At 42.5% G+C, this 24183-nt stretch overlaps 3 protein-coding genes across 9 annotated transcripts in view; 2 read left to right on the top strand and 1 right to left on the bottom strand.

The window, feature by feature from the left end:
• LOC138128423 (cilia- and flagella-associated protein 61-like) overlaps window positions 1-24183 on the bottom strand; it is a 52335-nt gene that overhangs the window by 2681 nt on the left and 25471 nt on the right. The window contains exons 2-4 of the mRNA XM_069044634.1: window positions 895-1614; window positions 534-841; window positions 39-491 (exon numbers count right to left, since the gene is read on the bottom strand). Coding sequence (XP_068900735.1) covers window positions 39-491; window positions 534-841; window positions 895-1460 — 1327 coding nt within the window. The 5' untranslated portion in view covers window positions 1461-1614. The remainder of the gene's footprint in view (window positions 1-38; window positions 492-533; window positions 842-894; window positions 1615-24183) is intronic.
• Window positions 1-24183, top strand: part of plx (PTB_TBC1D1_like and TBC domain-containing protein plx) — a 112759-nt gene that overhangs the window by 87275 nt on the left and 1301 nt on the right. For 2 of the 7 annotated variants that reach the window (XM_069044629.1, XM_069044628.1), the window contains 10 exons: window positions 2796-2990; window positions 21216-21341; window positions 21399-21566; window positions 21624-22053; window positions 22107-22576; window positions 22628-22827; window positions 22881-23272; window positions 23322-23638; window positions 23697-23949; window positions 24004-24173. In XM_069044629.1, the coding sequence (XP_068900730.1) occupies window positions 2796-2990; window positions 21216-21341; window positions 21399-21566; window positions 21624-22053; window positions 22107-22576; window positions 22628-22827; window positions 22881-23272; window positions 23322-23638; window positions 23697-23949; window positions 24004-24173 (2721 nt within the window). Of the gene's footprint in view, window positions 1-2009; window positions 2142-2520; window positions 2991-8594; window positions 8720-18956; window positions 19116-21215; window positions 21342-21398; window positions 21567-21623; window positions 22054-22106; window positions 22577-22627; window positions 22828-22880; window positions 23273-23321; window positions 23639-23696; window positions 23950-24003; window positions 24174-24183 lie in introns of those variants that run through there. The other 5 variants (XM_069044632.1, XM_069044627.1, XM_069044633.1 and 2 more) reach the window with 5 other exon arrangements.
• On the top strand, window positions 6735-9440 carry LOC138128440 (fasciclin-1-like). The gene is made up of 2 exons (XM_069044685.1): window positions 6735-7365; window positions 7505-9440. The coding sequence occupies exons 1-2, from the start codon at window positions 6934-6936 to the stop codon at window positions 8525-8527; spliced, it is 1455 nt and encodes a 484-aa protein (XP_068900786.1). The 5' UTR covers window positions 6735-6933; the 3' UTR covers window positions 8528-9440.

The raw sequence follows: 24183 nt of genomic DNA, 5'->3' as shown, positions 1-24183 counted from the left end.
ACGAGACACTCGCCTCGGAAGGTACTCACGCTACTCACTTGCGCATCCGATGATCTGCTGCTCGCACAAGAAGGTGTAGGCCTTCAGCGGGTTGGTTCTGATGTCGACCGCCTCCTTGAACATCTCTTCGATGATGGACGGCTTGATCATCGACGCGACCAACTCGCTGATCTTGGGTTTGTCCTCGGTGACGCCCACTCTGGCCCACAACTTCCCCAGGATGGCGTTCTTGTGCAGGACGTAAAGCTCGTGGTTGAACACCGAGTTGAATCTCGGCACCACCCTGGCGAAGTGCTTCATCAAGTAGCAGACTTTCGCGTCAGTCGGGAGGGACACCACGCAGTAGTGTCTGTCGGGGAAGCAATGGAAGGCCGCTTGGAACAGCAAGTAGAGGCAGTTCTCGTGGTCCGCCACCGACGTGCACACCTCCAAGGCGAAGGCGTTGGGTTCTCCGTGGAACGTCGGAATAGTCGTGTTCTCCTGTCTGAGCTCTGCGAAAGCGTAACAAGTGGGGCGGTACTAGAGGTACTCACGTCGCGAGGGTCGCTTGTCCGCCTCGCCGTACCCGATCTCGGGCTTGTCGGCGTTGTACAGATGGTCTTCGTACTCCTCGTTCAGCACCACGGCGCTGAAGTGGCTCTCGATGCTGGTCTCGCTCTCGGTGAAGAGCATGTGCTCGCTCTCCTCGTCGTCGTACAAGAAGTTGAGGATCAGGGACGAGGACAGGTTGACGAGGGAGAAGTCATCGTCGGAGAAGTTCTCTTGTTCTTCCTGTTCGAGGGTCGCCTCTTCTCTGGCCTCCTCGTTGAGGGAGATGCTCGACAGACGCTCGGTACTGCTGCTGGTGGACACTCCAGATGTGTATAAGGTGTGCAAGGGTGCTGTTTTGCTTACTCTTCCTGGACCGGCAGCTGGGTGGCACTGGGCACCTGCGACCTGATCACTTCGTCGTCGGTGCAATGCTTCTTGAGCCCGTTGTAAGGCACCAGTTCGAATTCTTCGTTGAGAAGGTCGTAGTTGACCACCTCGTTCAGGCAAAGAACCCCGACCGCGCACCCGCGGTGCTCGGCAACGACGATCTGCCGCCCGGTTTCCTCCGGGTTGCTCAACAGCTCCGAGATGTAGTAGTGTCCGTAGTGGTCCTCGACCACCTTGGGGATGATGGCGACGAGGTCGTCGTTGTCTTCTTCGACCGCTCGCCTGATCACGTAGTGGGCGACGAAATCGCTCTTTTTGGCCAAGTACAACGTCTGGACTTTGGCGGGGTTGGTGAAGCCGAACGGGAGGACCCGCGTCGTGACGTCGTCGATGAAATCCAGTCGGTTTATTCCCGGGGGACACACCATGATGACGTTATCCATCGGCTCGTACTGCTGGAAGAGAGCCTGCAGGGTGGGTTTCAAGAAGAGGGTGGTGTAACGTCTGTCCCACACGGCGTAGTGTATCCACAAGGTGGTCATGGGAGTGATGTCGTCGATGTGGTAAAGGTTGTGCAACCAGTAGGCGAACTCCCACGGGGGGAGGCTCGGGATGTTGGGGTAGCAGTGCAGGCAGAGCACCCCCGCCAGTTCCTCGTCCTCGTTGTATATCCCCAACGAGAGATAGTTGTGGTCTCTGGAACAATAAACACATTTATAACATATTCATAATGGCGTGTGTTGGTTTTCTTTCATTTTTTTAGTGTGGCATTAAGGTGGAGATTATTAAATTCCACCAATTTGTACTCCAACCCTGATTCGGGTGATTTTTCAGCATTTCACCGCTTCGTGTAGGTAAAACAGCTTCCTAATTTTGACAGAACACAGAACTGTTAGTGACATCTTTATTTCACACAGGATTTTTTGTAAGTTTCTTAATAATCCATCACTCTTGAATTTAAGCACTAGTTCACCGTAAAACGAGAATGATTTGGACAATTATTTTCAAAATGTCAACAAAACCTTCAAATAAATAACGTAATCGAGTCGCAGTGACCTAAGACTTTGAATTTTTAGAGTTGGCAGCACTGACTTTTCACACCGACTGTAATTATTTTAAAAAGTTGTTCGAAATTAACTTTATTTTTAATTTGTGCCTGTGTTGTGTCGGTTAGTTAGCACTTGACCCATTTCCCGTACTTTTGCGAATAATACAACCAACAAGTACGTATTTTCTCACCGCACAATGTGTAATTGTGTTATTGAATAAAGTGAGGTTATGTCACACTCTTTTTTTGTGTTTCTCGGGTTGAACGAATCGCCCCTCGAATTTCGCTATCGATTCCTGTCCACGGCGTAAAATGACGCATTTTGCCACCGGGACAGGTGCTATTGTGTTGTTGAATAAAGTGAGGTTATGTCAGAAGAATTTTTGTTTTTCTTCAACAGAACGAATTGCCCCCCGAATTTCGCCGTCGATTCGTATTCCCGGTCCAGGCTTAAATTGACGAATTTTACCACCACACAGCTCGCCTTGTGTTGATTGAGTAAAGTGAGGTTATGTCACACATGTTTGTTTTCGTTTAATTGACGAATCACCCCCCGAATGTTCCATTGCAGATTCGCGTTCACGAAACAAAATGAATGTTGCAAAAGTCGCCCCTTTGAAGCTAAATTAATAGTATTATGTGTTTGCGATTGTGGACTCACAGTTGTTTCTCCACCGAGGTGTCCCCAAACAAGTATTCGGTGTTTTTCAGTGTCAGTTTTGTCACTTCGGCGACGTTCTGCGGTCCGAGTCTTCGCACGTTGTTCGGGGAGAGGACGAACGCCAGCAGACCGCCACCGTGCATTTTAATTTCGTTCGTTTTGTTCCAGCTCAGTCTCGGTATCGAAGACGGGATCCTTCAGGCTTACAATCCTGACTTCGAGTTGCAGTTTTCACACAAGGTATGGCAAGTGACACGTTTTTCCCAAGCCGACCAGGATCCGACCACTTTTCTCTATCTGATGAGGGACGACCACGACACATTGCTCTACTGCTACCTGTTCCAGGCGAAGAAGACCATCGACGTGAGTATAATATTTGGAATTTTATTTTTGCTTTGCGATCGGAGCGAAGATGTTTCGCACGTGATGTGCGGATGATCGGAGCGTGAGGTTCACAATTAGACATCATTTTATTTTGGCATCGGTTCGAAGGATTGTGTAATTGCGGGGGATTTGGGCGTCGAGGGCCCAGGAAATGCGAGCAAAGGTCGTGGCCGACGAAGGAGAAATTACTTAACTTTGTATACTTAACACAGGCGTAAAACAATTCAAGACATTTGAAATAATTACCTATTGCTTTCTTGGTCTACAAATTACACTCGCTACCATTTCACTTGAAGAACAATTCCTCCCTTTTCAATGTTTTTTGAATTTTGGTCATACGAAAGAAAAAAAAATCCGGCGAATATCGGGGGTGGTCGACTGGTCGATCAATTCAAAGTGATTTCAATTTCCAATAAATAATACTTATTTATAAAACTGTCTCGGTATTAAAATACTACAAGAAATGATGTCCTTCAGTGGAACTAAAAAAAAAAATAAAATACTACAAATCAAAAATTTCAAGGTTTTTGTATTTTCACATTCACATCGAGGATGTGATGACCGTAAAATCACCTTCTGCTTTCCGGATTTATAGGTCGTTGAATACATTTAGAACAACTTACTGCAACCGTATCATTCCTAGCTTGCCAGACAGAGTTACAATTAAGTAACACTTCATTAATAGATCGAAAAGTTTCCGTAAATCCTGTGCCGAGACTCGACTCTTAAATTCTAAAATGTTGGAATAAAAATAAATAGTTTCTCGACATTATTATTAACATTCAGAGAAGAAACAAAATAAAAGTATCTAGTAATTGTTAATTTATTCAGTCGTCTGTGTTGTTGAAAATGTTTAGGTTTTGAAATACGGATCGAATTTTGCTGTGTGCTAAGACTCCACTTTGTTCTGTCACCGTAAAGATTACAAAAGATTCAAAAAGTATCTGTCTTCATAAAATCCTTAATTTTTCTTATGTAAGCATCTTGTGAAAAAATTAATTAATCCAGAATATGTAGTTCAGTAAACTTTCCTTTTTCTGCTACCTACTTAATAACTTGGGTAATTCTTCTAAAAAATTTCGCATCTATAGTCGACGCGGCGACGCAATGGAGTAATAAACTGGCGTGATTTTCAGGGGACGGTTTCCAATTGGTAAAGGGCGCGCATTAAGAAGTATGGTGCAGCTCAATGTATGCAGCCGAAATTTTCAAGCTTCCATAGTGTCGTTGCGCGTTACTGTCTCGTTATATGACTCGGGCTCTTGCTTCTGCGTTTCATTTAAATTTATTCTCGACTGATGCATACATTCATTCCTAAACTAGTAAGATTTAAATTTGGCGAGGCAGTGTAAATAGGGCTTTTCATAACGTCGCTAGGAACTATCATGTGACTACTCCACTGGTCCCCGCGCCAACTATAGTACTATTTGACCATGACGATGACGCCATAATTTTATGGAGATTTTTTTAAACATATTTTTCTACAATGAGGTTGTTTTGAAATCGCATTTATGAGTCACTCATTATTTTTTTTCTCCGTTTTATATCACATAAAAATAATTAACGACATTCTTTACGGTGAAGAAATTGCTTAGTTTTAAATTACTTACTTGTACTTCAGAACATTTTGACATTATGTAATGTTTATTTAGATATTTATTATTGAACAAAAAAAAAACACAACTATGCTTGTCTTACTATATCAAAAATTAAGGGGTCCAAAACGGGGCACTGGGGCACGCCCGCCGAAACTTGAACCGTGCAGCTCTCCAGAGTGATGCCGTCAATTTGGTCAAACACTCTGTAGAGTCGTTAGGTAATGAAAATTTCCGTCAATCCTTGCCCAATAATAAACTGAAAACTTGGCCCTCTTAATGTAGATCTAGATGAGTTACGAATAATTTACAGTTTGATTGTGATGACGTGCTACAACAGATGTAAATGTGACACTGTTAAATTTTTTCAAGTGAACTTTTTTTTCCTTCACATTTACTGTTTTGCATCAAATTGGTACCAAATATTTGGACAGAATTTCGCCTCGTTAGGACAAAACTTTACCGACCCAGAACTTTTTTAAGTGCCAACGATTTTTGACAGAAACAATCAAACAATTGTACCACAAGGGAAAATGTTCGCTTTTAGACATTAAAGCTGGAAGATGAAGTTAATAGCACAAAATAAAGTACGGGAAGAGTCGATCATTTGACTAACAGAAGAAAGAGTAAGAGCAAAAAAAAATTATTCGTTGTTTAAACGTGTAGAATCTAAACAGCAGATCTCTGCTTGGAAAATTTCTTGGACGAGAGAAATCTTGATATTTTCTGTCTCCATCACTTGAAGGATTATTATTTTGTGTTAGAAATAAAATTGGCAAAAACAAGATCTTTTAGTACTTACTGTTAAATTGTTTGAAATAAAATGAATGAGCAAAAGATTTTCATTTTGTTGAAGACTATGAATTCGCTTCCAAAAAATTACAAAACGCATTTGTTACTTGAAGGAGGGAGTGCCAACAAAATTCATTTTCTCTCATTCTTGTCTATTATCTTGTCATATTCACTCCATCTGATCCTTTTTTTCCTTATCTTTTAATTTTTGCAATGAAAATAAGTAACTAGGGCCAAAATATCTAGAGAGGGCATACCAAGAAAGAGTTAAATGGAAGGATAGTGCAGGCAAAGTACGCCACCCAAGAATCGAATGCGCTTCTATGGGTGAAAGAAATTGGAAATAAGTCAGAATTTTAGACTCCATTTTAGAGCAGAGACGCGGACTGTTACCAAACGCGACAGAGAAAAACGAGAATGGAGGATATCCAGAATAGTACATACAAGAAATGTAGAAATTAGATGACGAAGGGATCGCTTTGAGGGAGGACCAGAGAAAAAAAATTGCAGAGCCCAAATGCGTTGAAGACCCCCAGGAACAAATTTTTAATACGGCCTATTTCTGAACTGTCAATAGTTTGAGTTATTTATGACGGCCGACAGCAACGGGCTGTCCCAAACGTTCCAACCCTCATAAAAGTATTGGTACGTTATAAAGACCTGCATAAGACGTCTCCAATATCTTGTAATCTTGTATCAATAGGAGAAATATAAAATATAAGGGAGGAAGAGGACTAGAAAAAAATGGCTTCTAGCATACCTAAGACACCCAATAGAGCTGTAAATAACATTCGCAATAAATATATGTTTCTTTTAATTTTTATGTGCTGCTATAGTATCTTTCGCAATCCTGGTTGCGTGTCCCATACGCTACGCCACTTCGCTTAATTTATCACCGAAAAATGATCTTTCTTTATTACATGGTACTTAATTTCAAACATTTTGGCTAATATTCGAAAATAATTTCTAATCATAGCCGCACCGGAAGTCATGTTCGTGCGCCAGACATTCAGTACCTTGGCAACCAGAATTATTTATTCTTTGTTGTTACTACATATCGCGTTTTATCACCATCTGTTGTTTTGCTTGTCGGGAACTTTTTCAAGACAGCGTACCAATTCCTTCGGAATCGTTGCACCGACAATCACGATCGATCATCACTCGGACCAACCGTGACCGACACGACATTCCTGCGAAAAAAACGCGGCGTAGAATCGAAATGAGTCCCTCGCACGGCAGGCACGTTCGTGACCGCAATCTCGGCGTCGATCTACACCTTTAAAGCTCACTGGGCCCGGCCGAGAGACAGCTCGGCAACAGCCCGGCCGAAAATAAACCGAAGATACGTCCGAAAGGTCGAAAACGGCGGCCGCCGTCGTTTCTCACTTCCGGAGAACCTTCTCGTCTCGGGCCGACGAAAACAAAAATGTGCGATAAACCCGGCGGCGACCTTGCCCCCGGGGCGATCCGACCGAAATCTCGCCATCTGGAAGTCGTCGTCATTTTCGTACCGAGTTGACCGGCAAGTGTGCGCCATGTGTGCCGCCGTCGCCATCTTGTTGGCGGCGTTGTTCGCGTCCCCCGTCCACTCTTACCACCATCGGGGCACCGTGTACGACCGCGTCGACCAGGAGGCGGAGTTCTCCGGGTTCAAGACGATGATGAGGGGGAGCAGAATCGTCACCCTGAACCTGCTCTACCGAGGGGTTACCGTCTTCGTCCCGGAGAACGACGCCGTGGACCGCTACGACGGGAGCTTCTCCGAGGAGTTGGTCTTGTACCACCTGGCCTCCGGTGCCCACACTCTCCGGTTGATGACGCTCAACGGGTCGCTGGAGAGCGGCCATGTCGACAATCCGCCATTGTGGGTCACGGTGTCGAATGGATATTACGTCAACAACGCCAAAATAATCGAAGGACAGTCGAACTACGTGGGCAAGTGCAAGAGGAATCGGACGATGAACCAGGTGAGATCGACGAGAAGGGTGGACTTGTAGCGGCGTGACGTCACGGACGGGAGAAAATTTGAGAGAAAGACGTCAGGTCGATTAGAAGTCGTACCCCGTCCCGCAGGACTCGCTCGATCTCTGACCCCATCGGTCGCAGGTCCTCCACGTGGTCGACGAGGTCTTGGACACGCTCCAGGAGGTCCCGTACACCAAGCCGACCGCCTACGACTTCCTCGAGCACCACCACCGTTGGAAGATCGGCGATAGGAAGGTGTCGAGCTTCCTGAACAGGATCCGGTTCCACGACAGGCAAAACCTCTTCACCAGATCGGGAGGGCACACTTTCTTCATCCCCGTCGACGATAAAATCGACGACCACCGCCTCCAGAGCATCGACAGTTACATAATAGACGCCCACGTGATCCCCCATTTCGTCCTGTTCACGAGACCTACAGAGAAAGACTTCATCTTCGAGACTGCCTCCAACGGCGACTACATCTACATCGTGGTGGCATTGACCAGGAAGAACGGCAAGGACTACGTCAAGAGTCACACGATTTTGGGGAACACCGATCACAAGAAGGGTGAGATTTTGGCGGAGATCGTCAGAGGGAATATACCCGTGGCGAACGGGGTTGTCCATTTGATATCGCAACCTTTGGGGGTGTTCGACCGGGAGCTCAAACCCTTCCCGTACCTTCCCGTCTACTACAAGATATCAGCGGATCCCACATTGAACACCACCTTCAAACTGGGGAGAGGTCGAGTGAACAACATCGTACGGAGGGAGAGCAAATTGAAGACTTTCTTCGCCCCCAGAGACAGTACCTGGCCGAACTACATGGGACACAACCACCAGGAATTGTCGCGGGTGTTGTCAAAACACGTAGTGGTGTCCGACAAAGCGTACAGCATGTCAAAATTGGAGATGATGTCGAGCCGCGATGGAGGTACCACTTTGGAGACTCTCTCCGGTCCGGTTCGACTAGAAGTGGTGCGTACCAACGGCACTTACTACATCGTGTGGGACCGAAACCGGATGCGAGTCTCTAGGCCCGACTACGAGTGCAGCGACGGCGTCGTCCACATAATCGACGGCGTGTTCGCGACGCCCAAACCTCGGGTACTCCTCACCCCAAAGTACTCCTTCTGGAAGATGTTGAAGGACGCGGTTGCGTGACCAGCGCGCCCTTTCCCGTCCCGTGCCAAATATTTTAAAATAATAGCCGGGATGTGTCGTGTCGCCAGTTCGAATGGTGACGACCGAGACGCGTTACTCACCCGATTCGGTGCCGCTTGATCGATCGGAACTTTGCGATTTCCGACAGACTTTGACTGGTTGCGCAATCACCTTCCGCGTCACGCACTCCTCGTAAGTAACGTTCACGTTTTGTTTGTTTGTTTGTTTATTTGTTTGTCGTCGTTTCTATTCGTTCGTGTGTCGTGGATGCGTTTTGCGAGTTTTTGTGATGCATCGCGGATGTCCCTCGCCACCAACGTATAAATAATGCGGTGTCGTCTAAATTAAATGTTGTCTTTTGGACCTTGGGTCGGTGCCAACCAGAGGAACCGAAGTTCGAGCGTGGACGACGTGGTCGTGGCGAGCCCACACCAGGAAACGATCCGGCGCGCTTTGGGAGCAAGACGGGTCGGTTAATTAACGTTTTTTTTTTTAAATTTAAATGACACGATTCTTAAGTGACCGATGACCCCCGCACGCGCGAGGTCTTAATGAGATACTTTAATGAATGCTCATGTTTCGGTCGTCCAACGAGCAAAACATCCATCCGATGAGGTCGAAATTGACGGTTTGTTTTTTTGAAGAAAATTATTGGTAAACTTGTTGGAACTTTTCGAAAAAAATTCGAAAATTCGCCTGTCATTGAAAGGTTACCACAAACGACCACCGTCATGGTTTTTTGTAAATTTATTATTTTTAAAATTGACAAATTTCTATTTCCTCGACAGTCTGTTACAGCCGTGATCGTTGAGTTGATTTAATTTAGGCGAATCACCCTGTTATTTTTATAGGCCACTGTGTATATTTTGTATATATATGTTTTATGTAAAAATAAATATCAATTGAATTTTAATCAGATGGTGTAAATTCACATCATAGCGTTGCAACGAGAAGTTTTCTAGATTGTGCAATTCTTAATGGGTAAACTAGGTAGAGGTCTTGGATTTTCTTGTGGGCTATGAGTCATATCTGCACAAACAGCGAATATCGGTCTCAAGTAGGACGTTAGTTTTGTCTCCCTCTCTCTCGTGTCGACGTTTTCAGTTTTCATTTCCTGATTTTTCACTGGTTTATAGCTCCGCTTTCGCGCAGATATTTCCAAGGTCACAACCCATGAGAGAATCCATCTAAGCAGAGCTAAGCCCTCTTGATTTTCCCTGGTACACTAAAAAGGTTGTGTACAGAAAGAACCCTGTCTGTATTTACTTTTCGCCCAGTATATAATATACTATACTAATAAGATTTCCCCGTTACGACAGTTTTTTTTTTTTAACTTAAGAAGAGAAGTTTTTGGGTTCTTCCCGTTGTTTTTGACATTGTAAAAAGTACGTTTTTTTTTTTTTATAAAAAACTATTCTTTGCCGATGCGTCGCATCGGTATGCGCCTAAATTTAATTTTTAAAATATCGTCGGAATCATCCAACCATTTTTCTCTTTGTGAAAAATTTAATCGAGGTTACAGCAGTGTCAAAGTGTGTCAAGAATCGAAAACCTCAAATGTGATCATGCGTAACCATGAAATCAGGGTTATTTTGTATGTAAAACGCGACTGTATCTAATCGAAGCGTGCAATAGTTATTTACGAACCAAGTGCGGGAAGACGATTTTCCCGCATGAGCGCGAATGAACGGAAGGTGTCTTCACGCAAGTGGTTCGTACAATATTTTTTGTACGAAAATTAAATTAAATTTTTTTGTTTTAATAGGTACATTAAACATAAACGAACATAAAACCAAGTAGGCAGTGATCTTTGGTTATTGGAAATAATTGCTTCACTCGATATTTCAATTTTTGCAATAATTTTCAACGATTATTATAAATCTTTCCGTAATTTTTCAATGGAGGAAAACCCAGGGAAGTTGTATTTTATGAACTAAATTTTATTATTATCAAGACAGATTTTTTTTTGAATGCCTCAAAGGGCCAGTGTTTTTTGCAACTTTTATATTCGAGTCGACCGGGAAGCACTCGTTTCGGAGCGAGCGTTGGATGTTGGAAGCGTTGCTTTCAAGGCTATGAGTACAAAAATGTATTTGCACTGTCACAAAATTTTGTTACTAGTCGGTCCTCTGGCAAGGTATTGGAATGGTTTGTGAATTAAAACTTCAGTCAATGAAACATTCCAATTATTAGTGAAGATTCCATCAAAATCTGTGTAGTAATTTTTTTGTTATAAGCGGACAACTAATACATACACGCATACAGTATGATCAAAAAGAAAACAAGTTAGAGCAGGCGTTGCAAATTATCTGTCATGTCGTAGCGGAATTCTATACAAAGCGTTCGCTGCATGGGCGTAGACAATTTGTGGTCTCAAAACCACTTTAAAATAAATCATACCTCATTAATTTTAGACGTTGGAATTATAATTGTGTATTGTTATTATCGGATAATGGAGAAAATGTACAAGTGCAGCATTTTACATTTGTAAGAATTGGTCATTTATCAGCTTTATTGCCAAACGCGACGCCACTGGTAAGCAAATTTTTCGCTGAAATGTCAAAGAAACGTCAACGATTTCGGAAAAGTTTATAGACGTTTCCTGTAATTACAAGCAAGAATTATCCCAGAATAAGTGGTAAAATGGGTTTTACTATTGAAGAGAAAGCATTAATTATTAGTAATGAATTAATTAACAATAGATTTTTCGAGAAGGAAGATCAAGCTAAGGCAAATGTTTCGATAAAACAAATGATGAGGTAGCACTCTTGATTTGTTTTCTTTTTGATCACCCGGTACAAATTTTATCTCTTATGATTTGTTACTAAAAATATCACAATTTCGAAGTTCTTCTGATCAAACTTGCCCTGTCGATTTTGTTTCCGACAAGTTTTCTTTTATTAAGTTTCCAAATCGCAACAAAATTTTCATTTATAATACCACGAGTAGTCCAAATTATGTCGATTGTTTTTCAAACTGGTCACGAATTATCAATTGTACTTGGGAATGAATCCACGAGTGCGTCAGCACGAGTGAGATTCCCAAGCACAATTGAATGAGTGAAACCAGTTTGAAAAATAGTCGACATAATTTGAACTACGAGTTGTATTCGGAGGACTATTCCATGAACCAACTTTGGCAATTTGGCAGCAAATCGGAAGAAGAAATTAACGCAGAAATCGAAGAAAATGTTTCCATGTAAAAAGACACGTGAGTCCATTTGGAAGCAATTCTCAAGGCTGCATTCATTTGTTAAAAATTATCGCTGGGAGCACTAGTGGTATTACCGATACAATTTCCACGAGTGGGAACATTCGGTCCAATTTTTTGAAACCATGCTTAAAAATGTGTAAAATTGTGTTTTTATTGGTCCATTTTTAACAAATGACAGGTGAATGGAATAGTCAAAAATATACTATTCAGTCATACCCTGTATTTGACCATAAACACTTTGAAATTCTTCATGAATCTTCTTTTGACGCTGTTTTGTAGAATGATCGGAGATAATTTTCTACAGAATTATATAATTATGTGTTAAACAAAAGACATGATAAACTCTATTGTGTTTTAAATTTATGTAAGAAAATTTGAAACTTTTTTCACAAGAAATTAATGAGGTAGTGACAAATCGAAAAGAGTATAGGCGGAGCTACGGTTTACATTGTAATCGTACGCCCTTGACGTCACGTGACATCCTCTTCTTGTTGCGAACATTTTCTGTTGATGATTTTCTACAGTTTGCGACTTAATCAAGTAAAAACAAACATTCCATCGTTGATGTAGGTATCACATGTCAACAATTGCATCACCGTTTTTAGCAACTTGTCAAGTTGATGTCACTTTATGCAAAATAGTCATTAAACTATTTCAATTATTAACGAACTTTGATGTGCAAGTACGAATATTCGTAATTGAATTGAGCCAAAAAAAAGCGTTTTTAACGATTTTCAAAATGTTGCGCACAAGCAAAATTGTTTAAACTAAAACTGATGATTTATGTAGACATTTGAGGTTAACACCGATTTAATTCTGTTAACACCAGAAATTCGAGATCAGAAACGCAAACAAATACGAAATGACATTTTCGACCGAACAAATGGAAACATCAACGCATCGCGTCTACTTCTTCAGATCACCGTGTAGGGCCCCCGACCGGTCGGATCAGTTTTTAAATTTCCGTTTCCCAAACTATGGAATTTTTTTATCTCGCATAAAATTTACACGTTTTAACACGTCCAGTCGGACACATTTTCCTTGACATTTGGACCCGAAACCATAACTTTTCGCAACTTCTCCCGATTAGATCGGGCTTTGTCGTGGAAACAAGAAGCAAATTTTTTTTCTTCGTGTCTTCGCCACGTTCTCACGAAATTGTTTACATCCGAAAGCAAGGTCGACTCCGCAAAAACCTTTGCTCTTTGATGTAATAATTGCTTGAATCAACCGAAAAACAACAAACACGCCAGCCAGATGCCAATAACAAAACACGAACGAACGCACGAAGTATTCGTTTGTTTCGCGGATAGTTGGAGAGGCGCGGATCTGGGTCGAGGAAAGCGGAAGGGTCGGAAACGTGTCCCTTGATCCAAAAATCGATCGTAAAACGGCTTGTCAAGGCCGATCTGAATCCAATCGAAAACGCGTGGACTTGGACTTTGCGACGGCATCGATCGGAAAAAGTTATTCGTTTCAATCGAGATTTATTAGGGACGAGATAATGGAAACGTACGTCACTGATAAATTTCTGATGGATTTTTAACGAAGTCTTGACGATCGCGGTCGCCCTTCGACATCGCGCAATTAAATTACGTACGCACAACGACGTCACATTCTTATTGATCCATTCTGTTACGATTCAATTAGACGATTGAGAGGCTGTTTAGCGCACGTCGATGAATCAATCGAAGGTTACCCGATCAGGTCGGCTAATTGGACGGAAATTGGAAGACAAACAGGAGCGGAATTTTTCGCGGATACTCCGGACGCGCGTGGCGACATCTCGCGGTGCGACTTTTTCGCTTCCGGGAGCACATCTGTCGAGCCGATTGCACAACCGTGACGTGCACGACGCAGACAATTAATAATTAGAGAGAGGTGCAATAAATATTTATTAGCTGGATGTTGTTTTATCGGTGTGCGCGATTTGTTTTATCGACGATAATTTGCATATTTGTTGCAGAGAGAGAGATTTCTCGCACGTGGCCGGAGATTTTTTGCAAATAAATGTTGCGATGTGATAATTTTTTTAAAAGAGATCATTTGTTGAATATTTAAGGTCACTTCTGACGTAACTGAACGTGCGAAAAACATAGGAGTACGAAAAAAAGTTTTTTTAGTATGTAAAAGTAAAACAAAAGAGCAGCAAGACTTGGTAGTGTACAATTATGTCATATGTTTATATCTGTAATTATGTATGTTTATCTTTATATCTTATGGAAATAATTACAGAAATAATAAAAATGGTAATAAGAAAATGATGTGACAAGAACTTTCAATTTATAACATTGTATGTATTTATTTTTTCTGCGAAATCATAATATGTAATAAATGATACAAAACGCGAAATGGAATGTACCTTGTGGCCAACTTTTTTTTTTGTAATTTTGTCCGGTTCGACATGAGCGGGAGAAGATTTGAGCAAAATTCGCGATTGTTCAACTGGAAAGGGATGTGGTGAAGCTCCATCCTGTTGAGCCAGAGACAATTTTTTTTTTATTTTTGTGGCGAGAACCCAAGTACATAATTAGAAATGTACATTTGCTAGTCCGTTGGCCATGAAACACGGTTCCACCTTAATTAATTACCTGGGTGAGTTAATTAATTGGACTAGTTGGAGTAGGCTAGTGGTGTAGGTATTTACGACAGTAAAAAAAAATCGCAACGAACGAATGTCGTGTCAAATATTCTAGATTTTTTCCGCAGATGTATTCGCCACCGGTTTTTGCCAAAAGTTTATTTGCAAAAACGACACCGAGTGTGAACGACATTTTCAAAAATGTATACAGGGTGTTTTTTAAACGCTAGTACAAAAACAGTCTGGTACTAGGTGAGGATGAGTAGAACTCATTCACAAGAAAATTATCTAATAAAAGTCTTTTCGTTTTCGAGATAAATATAAATTAAATTTTGGTTAAAATTGTCCGTGCGCTACTGAATTAAAGGTAATTAAAAACGTAATTGGGGTTTCAAGCAACAATAATAATTTTGTTGAATTTTTGTTCATAGCATTGTCGGGTTGCTATGGTTTAACTTATTACATGGACAGGGTGTTTATCCCTACCGTTTTAGATTAAAAAAAAAATATATGGTTTCCAGATGACCGTTTTTTTTTTTTGTATTAGCATTTAAAAACACCTGTATTTCGCTAGTCAGCCTTGATGATTTTTGCGTACAAGACGTAGATGTTTGTCGCTTGAGCAAAGCGTTTTTAATGAAAGAGGAAAAAAAAGTATCTGCGTTGTTTCAGTACATTTTATTCTGTTTATTTCTGGGAAAAGAAGTTACGCGCGAGGCACTTGTTCGAAATCGAGATATTTTCGAGCGGGTTGTGTATTTTTGAAATATAAAAGAAGTGAAAAATAAATAACAGATAAAAGAGTGTTTAATGAGATATTTTTATCTTACTTTAAATATTATTAAAAGTTTCAACTGTCGGGTTTTTAAACTGTTGTAAACTGTATAATATAGGTTTATGTCAGAACCTCAGTTGTCCGTGAAAAGTAACTGCCAGTGCGCAGATTGATTCAGGTGGATTGAAAAACATCACAGCTTTTAATAGTATGTGTCAAAGTATGAGTTTTAAAATATTGTGCGAATGTAAAGAAAAAAGTGAGAGAACTAGAAAAGTGAAAAAATTAAGCACGTAAGAAAAATAAATACAGTCATGGAGAGATTGTAAAGAACTAGAGAAGACACAAATAACAGGAAATAAATGTACGAGAAGGATATAAAATGTTGAATATAAATAAACAAAATACAAGAAAGACAAAATACTGAATGTTTTAACCGTTTGAAAACAATGAAATAGTTATTTTCATATGAGTAGCGCTGTCAGATCACTTTTCAGGTATGAGGTCGAAGTTTGAAGCACGAGGCGTTAGCCGAGTGATGCAAAACAGACCGAATACCTGAAAACTGACACCGCACAAATAATTAATTGTAAATTTTGAAGTTATCTGTATCAGATGTCAAGTTAGGTACATATAGAAACTGAAAAGTTTAGGTACATGCATATTTATTTAATTATAACCACTTTTCACATTATGTATCTCGGGAAACGAACACGAAAAATAATTTTTAAATTAAAAAATTATACCGAGGAGTTATACCGAGTGGTCAAAAAGAAAACTCTCTTAGTACCACCTCATCTTATGTTTTATCGCAAAGTTTGTTATAGATTGACTCATGGGCATACATACATATTATGTACTTGCTATGCACAATTGTTTTATTGGTTGCCTACTTCTCAGAAAAATCTATTAAAAATTAATTATGTAATTATTAATAATGAATGCTTTATCTTCAATGCTAAACCCATTTAACCACTTATTCTGGGATGATTGTTCCTTACAATTACTAAACGTCTGTAAGCTTTGCCGAAATCTAAAAGTTGTTTTCTTAACAACACAACAGCACATCGTTGACGTTTGTTTGACATTTGCGCGAAAAATCTGCTTACCAGTGGCGTCGCGTTTGGCAATAAAGCTGGTAAATTACCTATTCTTAGAAATGTAAAATGTTGCTCTTGTTTATTTTATCAATTTTCTCCACTATCAGACGATAATAATAATAATAATAATAAAACGCACAATTCTAATTCAAACCTCAAAAAATTCATGAGTTATGAATTATGATTTATCATAGAAGTCCACTACGACATGACCGATAATTTCCAACGCCTGCTTTGATTTGTTTTCTTTTTGAACACATTGTATTATTATGGGACAGAAATGGATCACTCTGTTCAATATTGTTTTGGCAAATGCTCAGTGAAGGTCGCCAGTAAAACATGTAGAAATGAGAAAAAAAAATAGAAAGAGGGGAATGAATAAGAGAGAATAAGTGATGATGACAGTGTTGGGCATTCTAAGAAGTACAAAATGGAAAGAATATGGAGGAAGAACAGGAAATAAAAAATGTAAATTAGAAGTAAACAAACAAATAAAGATATAAGAAGGAAAAGCAGCTTGGAAGATTAAACAGGAAAAGAACAGTCTAGGATGGAAAGACAATTAAATAAAAATGGAAAGGTATTTTTGGAAAAAGAAAATTAAAGAATCAAAAGAAGTTCAAAATGTGAAAGGAAAAAAAAACAAAAAAGGAAAGCTAAAACCGGTGTTGAACCAAAAAAAAAAAAAAAAATAAGAAAACCAATAACGCTGGGAAGAAAACCATTCAACCTGACTACAAAAGATTTTTTACAAAATCATTTTTGTGTAATTAAAAAAATGAGGAAAATTTCTATTTTATTAGGTCAAAAAATTATTTCTCAAAATTACACGGTAGACGAACAATTAACAGCGTAATGCCAACAAGTAGTTATCGTTTGTTGGAAACAACTGATATTAGGAAAACAAAAAGAAAAAACTCCAAAAGAGGACGTGATTAGAAGTTTCAAAAAATTTTCTTTTTTCCAAATTAATAAACAATTAAAAACATTACTTTTTTGTAAACGCTCCGAAAAATAGCTATTTTACGGACTCATTTGGGTCCCTAAAATGAGTCTTTTCGAACTCAACCCAAAAAGTTGCCATGACAACTTATCAGGATCATTTACGTAAGTAAAGCATAATGTTTCTTTCCGTCGAATGAATGCTTCATATTCCTTTTCATAAATCTGTCCAGACTTCACTGGAAGTAAATCTAACACAATTTTCTTCGCATTTTCAGTAATATTTTCTGGATTCTGCATTTTATGCAAAAAAACGTCAACATTTTTTTGTGTTTACATTAAACTATCTGGTCACCATGGTGGGAAGGTACCTAACTAAAATTCAAAGTTCACTCTTTTCGAGAAATATTTGCTCCGATCACATAATAAGAGGCTTGAATGTGTTTTTGGGAGCTTTAACAAAAAAATGTTGTTTGTAACACGTACCTAAAAAGTTTTTGCCCACTCATCTGCTATTCCAGACTCGGCTATCACCTCGTCCGGAAACAGCAAGGATTCGTCCGCAAAAACTGTATTTTAGGTACTTGTAACAAAAATAACTATTATTTTGGTTTTGAAAACGTGGACAAATTTTAAATTAATTTAAAAAACCACAAAGAGAAATTACGGTAATCCAGTAAATATTATAATTTTCGAAATATCACCCAAAAAGAACCGAATCTTTTATTAATTAATTTAATTTTTCTTTCAAATCATCTGCAGCAAATTTTTTAAAATGTGTCCAGACTTCGTAACCACAGTTCTGAAATGAGATTTTTGAAAATCTTGAAAAATGTTGGATTTCGATGAGTTCACATTTATGACTTATTCAAAAGGCAAAAGACACATTTAATCACTTTATTAAGAAAACTAATTTTAAATGAGAGATTAAGAGGTTGTAAGCACACTTGATAGAGTTGAAATTTTTTATTAAAAAAGAAAAAAAAACAAAAAATGCCAACAATATTTTCCGGATGTGACTACAAATTAGGTAGTTACTTACAATTTTTTTTTAATTCCGTCTTTCACAATCAGCAGTGAAGTGACACAAATTAGATTAAGTTATACTCCGTTTCTGAGTTCGATGCCGGTAAGTCGTAAACCTGGGTTGTCATAAACATTAACACACACGTATGCAAATTTCTTTTGTTGAGAAGATACTTGCGCTCGGCTCACGTTAACAAATTGGCCATCCTCGTTCTGAAAGGTGTGTGCAGCCGTAAGAGTGAGAAAACATGATGTTTGGAAGATGCCACGTAAGGGATAGTACTTTAGAGCAGGAAATCCAAAAAGTTGAATTATAACATTTTAATACCAGCAGTACCAGAAATATTAATCTTTCTGGGTATAATTAATTATTCAGAAAATGTTTTGGACGGGCTTATGGCTTAGCGGCATCGAACTCAGAAACAGAGTATAGTCACTTTTAATTCTCCAAAATTTTCCAAAAATCTCCGATTTATGTCAAATTCACTTCAAGTAACTTAACTCATTGTTTGCAATCGCATTTCGAAACCACAACGGTAATAATTGCTTTACAGTTGTGCAAAATTTTTGCAAATTTGAAAATAACGTGGAAGACTGTAAACATGTACAGCTCTGCTGATGCTGCAAAACAAGTTTCCCACAGTCATCCCGGAATTCCCCCCCGGAAAATTCCCCTCGACACATCACCGACGGTCGCCGCCCACCGCTTCACCTGCGCTCCGCCGCCGCCGCGCGCCGTTTTAATTTCGGAAACCGTCGACGTCACGTCGCCCCCACCCGAAATTCGTTTTTCCGCGGCAGTAGCGCGTCCGCGTCCGCAACACCAACACCCATGTGTCGTGACACCGGACGAGTGTCCCGAGAGAAGTCGCAATGATAACCGTGCCGAATTATGGGTACACACCGCACGCGGTGTCGCACAGCGACGCCTCCTACATCTCCGAGAAAACAGTGAGTTTCCCCCGAAACCCCTCCGGAAAAGCGACGAGGGCGAAGCGCGGAAAAGCGGGACCGATGCGTCAACAGGTTCAAAGTTTAATAGGAGGAACGCCGCCGTTATTAAGCCAGGATTTCTAAGAAGGCCGGTCTAAATTTAAACGTTCGGGAGTAAACACCAAAGAAACGTGTGGAAATGCGAACGCAAACACGCGCGTCACGTGATAATGAAGACTTTTTTGCGCACAACAGGTCGGAAAATGCGCGCAAGAAATTTTCTCGCGTCCTTCCCCGTCTTCACAAGTCGTTGTTTTCTTTTTTGTAAATTTAGAAACCGATCCGACAAACAGACGTCAATCAACCGAAAATATCACCTCTCAACTGTCAAGACACCGTTCGCTTAATAATCATTCTGTAAATGTTTACACGTTGCGCTTGATCTCGCTTAAATAAGGTGAACGAAGCCGTTTGCGGAAAAATCGCACGTGCAACAAAATTGTGTCCGACACTTGTCGCAGGGACGAGACCGGACTCACGTTTCATTATTGTGGAAACGAAACGCACGTGTCGCAATTTTTCTGGCTCCGAACGGGTAATCCGCGACTTGGGTCGATGTGACTGTCAGCTGTTTTTATTGCAATAAATGTCGCTCACTTTATGTAAACAATCACAATGTGTGTGTGCTTTGTTTGATGAAAACAAAACACGGATAGTGGAAATTTTCTCTGGGAGGCTGCAAGTGTCAGTGACACTTGTGTAGCGTAAGAAGTACAAAACATCGCAGAATTTTCCTCTCTTAAATAAGATAAATATCTATTTAGATAATCTGAGATTTAGATGCGGATGTGTAAAGGATGGCGAGATTGTAAGATCGCGTTTTGATAAGACTGCACTGAAAACAGAAAATGTAAACGGCAGAAATTGTGTCCGAGAGAAAAATGTCGCCGAGACCGGTCACTGCAAAGACACAACTGCCATTTAAGTGGGAGTTATAAAAAAATGTTGAAACAAAATACAGTACTCGCAAGGATAGCGTATGCGAGAAAAAAATCGCAGATAATCGTCATTTGCAAAAGTAGAGTAAAATATGTAAACTGAAATTCAGTAGGCATTGCTAAATAATGTCAATTACGTTAAAAAGGAATGGAAATAACAGGAATAGATCTCTGTATTTTATAATAATGTTACATAAAGTGGCGCTCAAATTGTGTCCGAGAGAAAAAAATCTCAAGAGGTTTGTTACTTATTTAGGAATGGTATTTTAAACAATGAGAGAATTAATTTTTGTGAATTATCGTTAAAAGTCGAAGACGTTTATTTTTGTTGCTGCGACAAAAAAGTGTCAGGTTTTACTGCGAAACAAATCACTTCAGTAAAACAAGATTTCACAATTTTAATCTTCATTCGATAAATACTTCGTCAACAATGCAGTTGTTTTTGGTGCAATAAATGTTATATCATCTAAACACAAACAGTGAAAACGAAAGTGCGCATTTTATGGTAAAAGCGAGATGATTTGCGAGAAATCGCACTGGCAACAAAATATTTTCGGATCGCACCGGCGAGAGATGAAGGGAAAGTGTCAACAATGAAATCTCGCAAGCTATAGATTTCATGGTGCACCTGTCGGGGTCATATTGCAGTTTTAATCTGTTCCATTACACGACGGTCAATAAACAAAAGTGTAAAGATAAGGGGAAAACATGAACGCGAACACAAAATCTGCGATAAAAAATCGCACACGTCACTAAATCGTCGCGAGATAAAAGCTTCGATCGAGAACACAATAATGATAGTTGCGCAAGTAAGGCGAGAAATGGCTGCGAGTTCTGTCGCGAAGCGGTGACAGCATTTTGTTGTCAAGTTCAACGGTCACATGTTCAAGGAAAGTCGAAGCTGACACTTCTTGCATACAAAATGGACGCGGTGCCAAAGAACCGAATGGCATTCGCGCCGGGCGTGATCGGCCGATTAAAAACAAAATGTTTTCTTCACGGTCCCACTCGGTGTCGACACAATTGTAAATAAATACACTAAATATAGTCGGTCGGCCTCGATCCCGTTTTATTTTCGATTCGTCTGTCGATAAAACAGTTTTCTGGCAATTCTTTTCAGGTGTCAGACCTGTACAAGCAGATGAAGGACCAGAACCACCAACCGCCCACCCGTTCGGTGAGCAGTGCCGCCAACTTGACATCGCTCTGCGTCGACATATCACCAAGTTCTAGTAATTTTTTTGAGGTAGGTACCAACCCGCAACACGAAAATCCCCTAGATTCTATAGTTTTTCCCTCGAAGGTATTGTACATCGGCAAGATCAAGGTATGGCAAAAGAAGGTTCCCGAGTCGTTCATCGACGACGCCTTGGAGAAGTTCAAAGCGCACGAGATGGAGAAGACCAGGGCCAAGATGCTCGGCAACATTGGGAGGTTGAAGAGCGAGGACAACATCAGGAGGGGTTCGATGGTAATTGAGATGGGTTTAGGTCGGTTGTCCGCGGGACTGGAGAGGTTTGTCTTGCAGGATTCCACCAGCTCGGTGGAGAGCCTCCACTACCCCCACCTGCAGAGGTCGATGTCGACCATCGGTAACCTGACGGTGAAGGCCACCACGGAGACGGACGACGACAAGGAGAAGAACTCGCAGTCGAGCGACAGCGAGTCCACCTCGAGCGGGAAAGAGACGGTGGTGGTGGCGCCGCAACCCGTCGAAGTGGACGACCACAACCGGACGATGGTGCTCCAGGTGGACAGGACCGACCTGAGACTCATCAGTCCCGACAGGAAGATCATCCTGTTGCACAAACAGCACAGAGACATCTCCACCTGCATCCAGGGGGTGGTCAAGTCGGAGCACTTCGGGTTCGTCAGCAGAGAGGGCCAGAACGCCACCAACTTCATAGGGTACATTTTCAAGTGCGAGTCGTCTTCCGTGGCGGCGGACGCCGTTGCAGGTGAGTGTTCGCGTGAGTACTCGTGGTGAAACTAGCACGATTTGTTCTTGCAGCCATCACTCAAGCCTTCGGCAGCGCCGAGTCGCGCCCGCGCCCCAGCATCACCTCGTGCGACCACTGCCCCATGGTGTGGTTCCACCGGCTCTGCGCCGAGGTGGAGCGCATGTCCGACCGGAAGACCCAGGCCGCCATCCTGCGCCGCCTCGAGGAGCTCGACTGCGACGAGCAGAACACCATCCTGACCAAGTTCAAGGGGGCCGAGACGGACTCGGTCCGCGAACAGAACGAGTTCCTGATGATGCTCCTGAGGGCGCACTGCGAGATGAAGCAAGGCCGCCACGTCCACGACACCGCCGAGAACCGGTCCGAGTTCCTGAACCAGTACCTGGGCGGCGGCACCATCTTCATGAAGGCGAAACGCTCGCTTACCAACTCGTTCGAGATGCTGAAGCGGAAGGCGTCGAAGGACGACTTCGGCGCCACCCTCAGGGAGCTCAACCTGCCGATAGCGTCGCTCAACAGGGTAAGACCGGGGGTTGGCGGCGGCGAAACGCGTCTAGCGTGGGTGTTGCAGGAGTCGTCGCCGCACTCGCCGACCATCGAGGTGTCGGACAAAGACTCCGACGGGATGAGGTCCAGGTCGTCGACCATCGGCTCGCAAAGCGACCTCAGGGACGGCCACCTCGCCGTGCACGACCACCAGAAGGGGTCGACCTCGCCGGACAGGAGCGTCACCACCCCCGACAAAGCGCCCAAGTCGCCCATGATGGACATGTGAGTTGTCTCCCCCGCGAGAATGCGTTTCGGGACTGATCTTGTCGTTGCAGATTTCTCAAGGTCGGGAGCAGCCCCAAGTCGCAACCCTCCGAAGACGGTTCGCCGAAGTTGGACGCGGGGTCCTGGCGCCAGGCCATATTCAAGAGGGTGATCACCCCCAACAAGGCCGAGAAGCCGCAGGAATCGAAGAAGCGCACCAAGGAGGAGCTGAGGGAGCTGTGGAGGAAGTCGATCTGTCAGGCCATCCTCCTGGTCAGGATGGAGAAGGAAAACGCGCGGTTGAAGGCGGAACAGGAGGAGTCGGCCGTGAAGAGGATCAAGCTGGAGTACGACGAGATGAAGCCGTCGCAGAGGGAGGTGATGGAGGTGTGGGAGATGCTGACCAACAAGGAGGCCAGGATGAAGTGCGACAACCAGATGCTGCTCCAAGCGATCAGACAAGGTGAGTTTGCACGAGACGAGCACCAGGTGGTGACGTTCGCTCCTTGAAGGTGTCCCCAGAGGCAAGAGAGGCGAGGTGTGGCAGTTCCTCGCCGAACAGTACTGCATGAAGGTGGCCCCGATCGACACCTTCCTCTTCCCCAACTACAACATCCCCTACGACACGCTCCTCAAGCAGCTGACGTCGCACCAGCACGCCATCCTCATAGACCTGGGGCGCACCTTCCCCAACCACTCGTACTTCAGCAGTCCGCTGGGCCCGGGTCAGCTCGCCCTCTTCAACCTGCTCAAAGCCTACTCCCTGCTGGACTCGGAGATGGGTTACTGTCAAGGTCTCAGCTTCGTGGCCGGCGTCCTCTTGTTGCACGTAAGCCGACGGAGACGTCGTCCAGGTACACCCACCCTCACATGACCCAATCTTGCAGATGGAAGAGTCCCAGGCGTTCTTCTTGCTGCGACACCTGATGTTCAGGAGGGGACTCCGGTTGCAGTACTTGCCCGACATGGTGGGCCTCCAGGTGAAGCTCTACCAGCTGTCGAGACTCCTCCATGACCAACTGCCCGACCTGTACAACCACTTCGACCTGTACGAAGTGGCGCCGACCCTCTACGCCGCCCCCTGGCTCCTCACCATCTTCGCCTCGCAATTTCCGCTGGGGTTCGTGACGCGGGTGTTCGGTGAGTCGGTGGACGTCGTCTCCGGGGAGGTTTTAATCGTTCGTTCGCTTGCAGATCTCATCTTCTTGGAGAGTCCCGACGTGATTTTCCGCGTGGCGATCGCTCTCCTCACCGTCCACAAGGACAACCTCCTCGCCTGTGACAGCTTCGAGGAGATCATGAACTACCTGAAGGGTAAGGTCCCGGCGATCGACAAACCCACTCTGGACAAGATAATGAAGCAGGTAAGTGTCG

The sequence above is a fragment of the Tenebrio molitor genome, chromosome 4 (genome assembly GCF_963966145.1).
Source record: "Tenebrio molitor chromosome 4, icTenMoli1.1, whole genome shotgun sequence".
Classification (NCBI taxonomy): Eukaryota; Metazoa; Arthropoda; class Insecta; order Coleoptera; family Tenebrionidae; genus Tenebrio; species Tenebrio molitor.
This window is presented reverse-complemented; position numbering and strand designations above follow the sequence as displayed.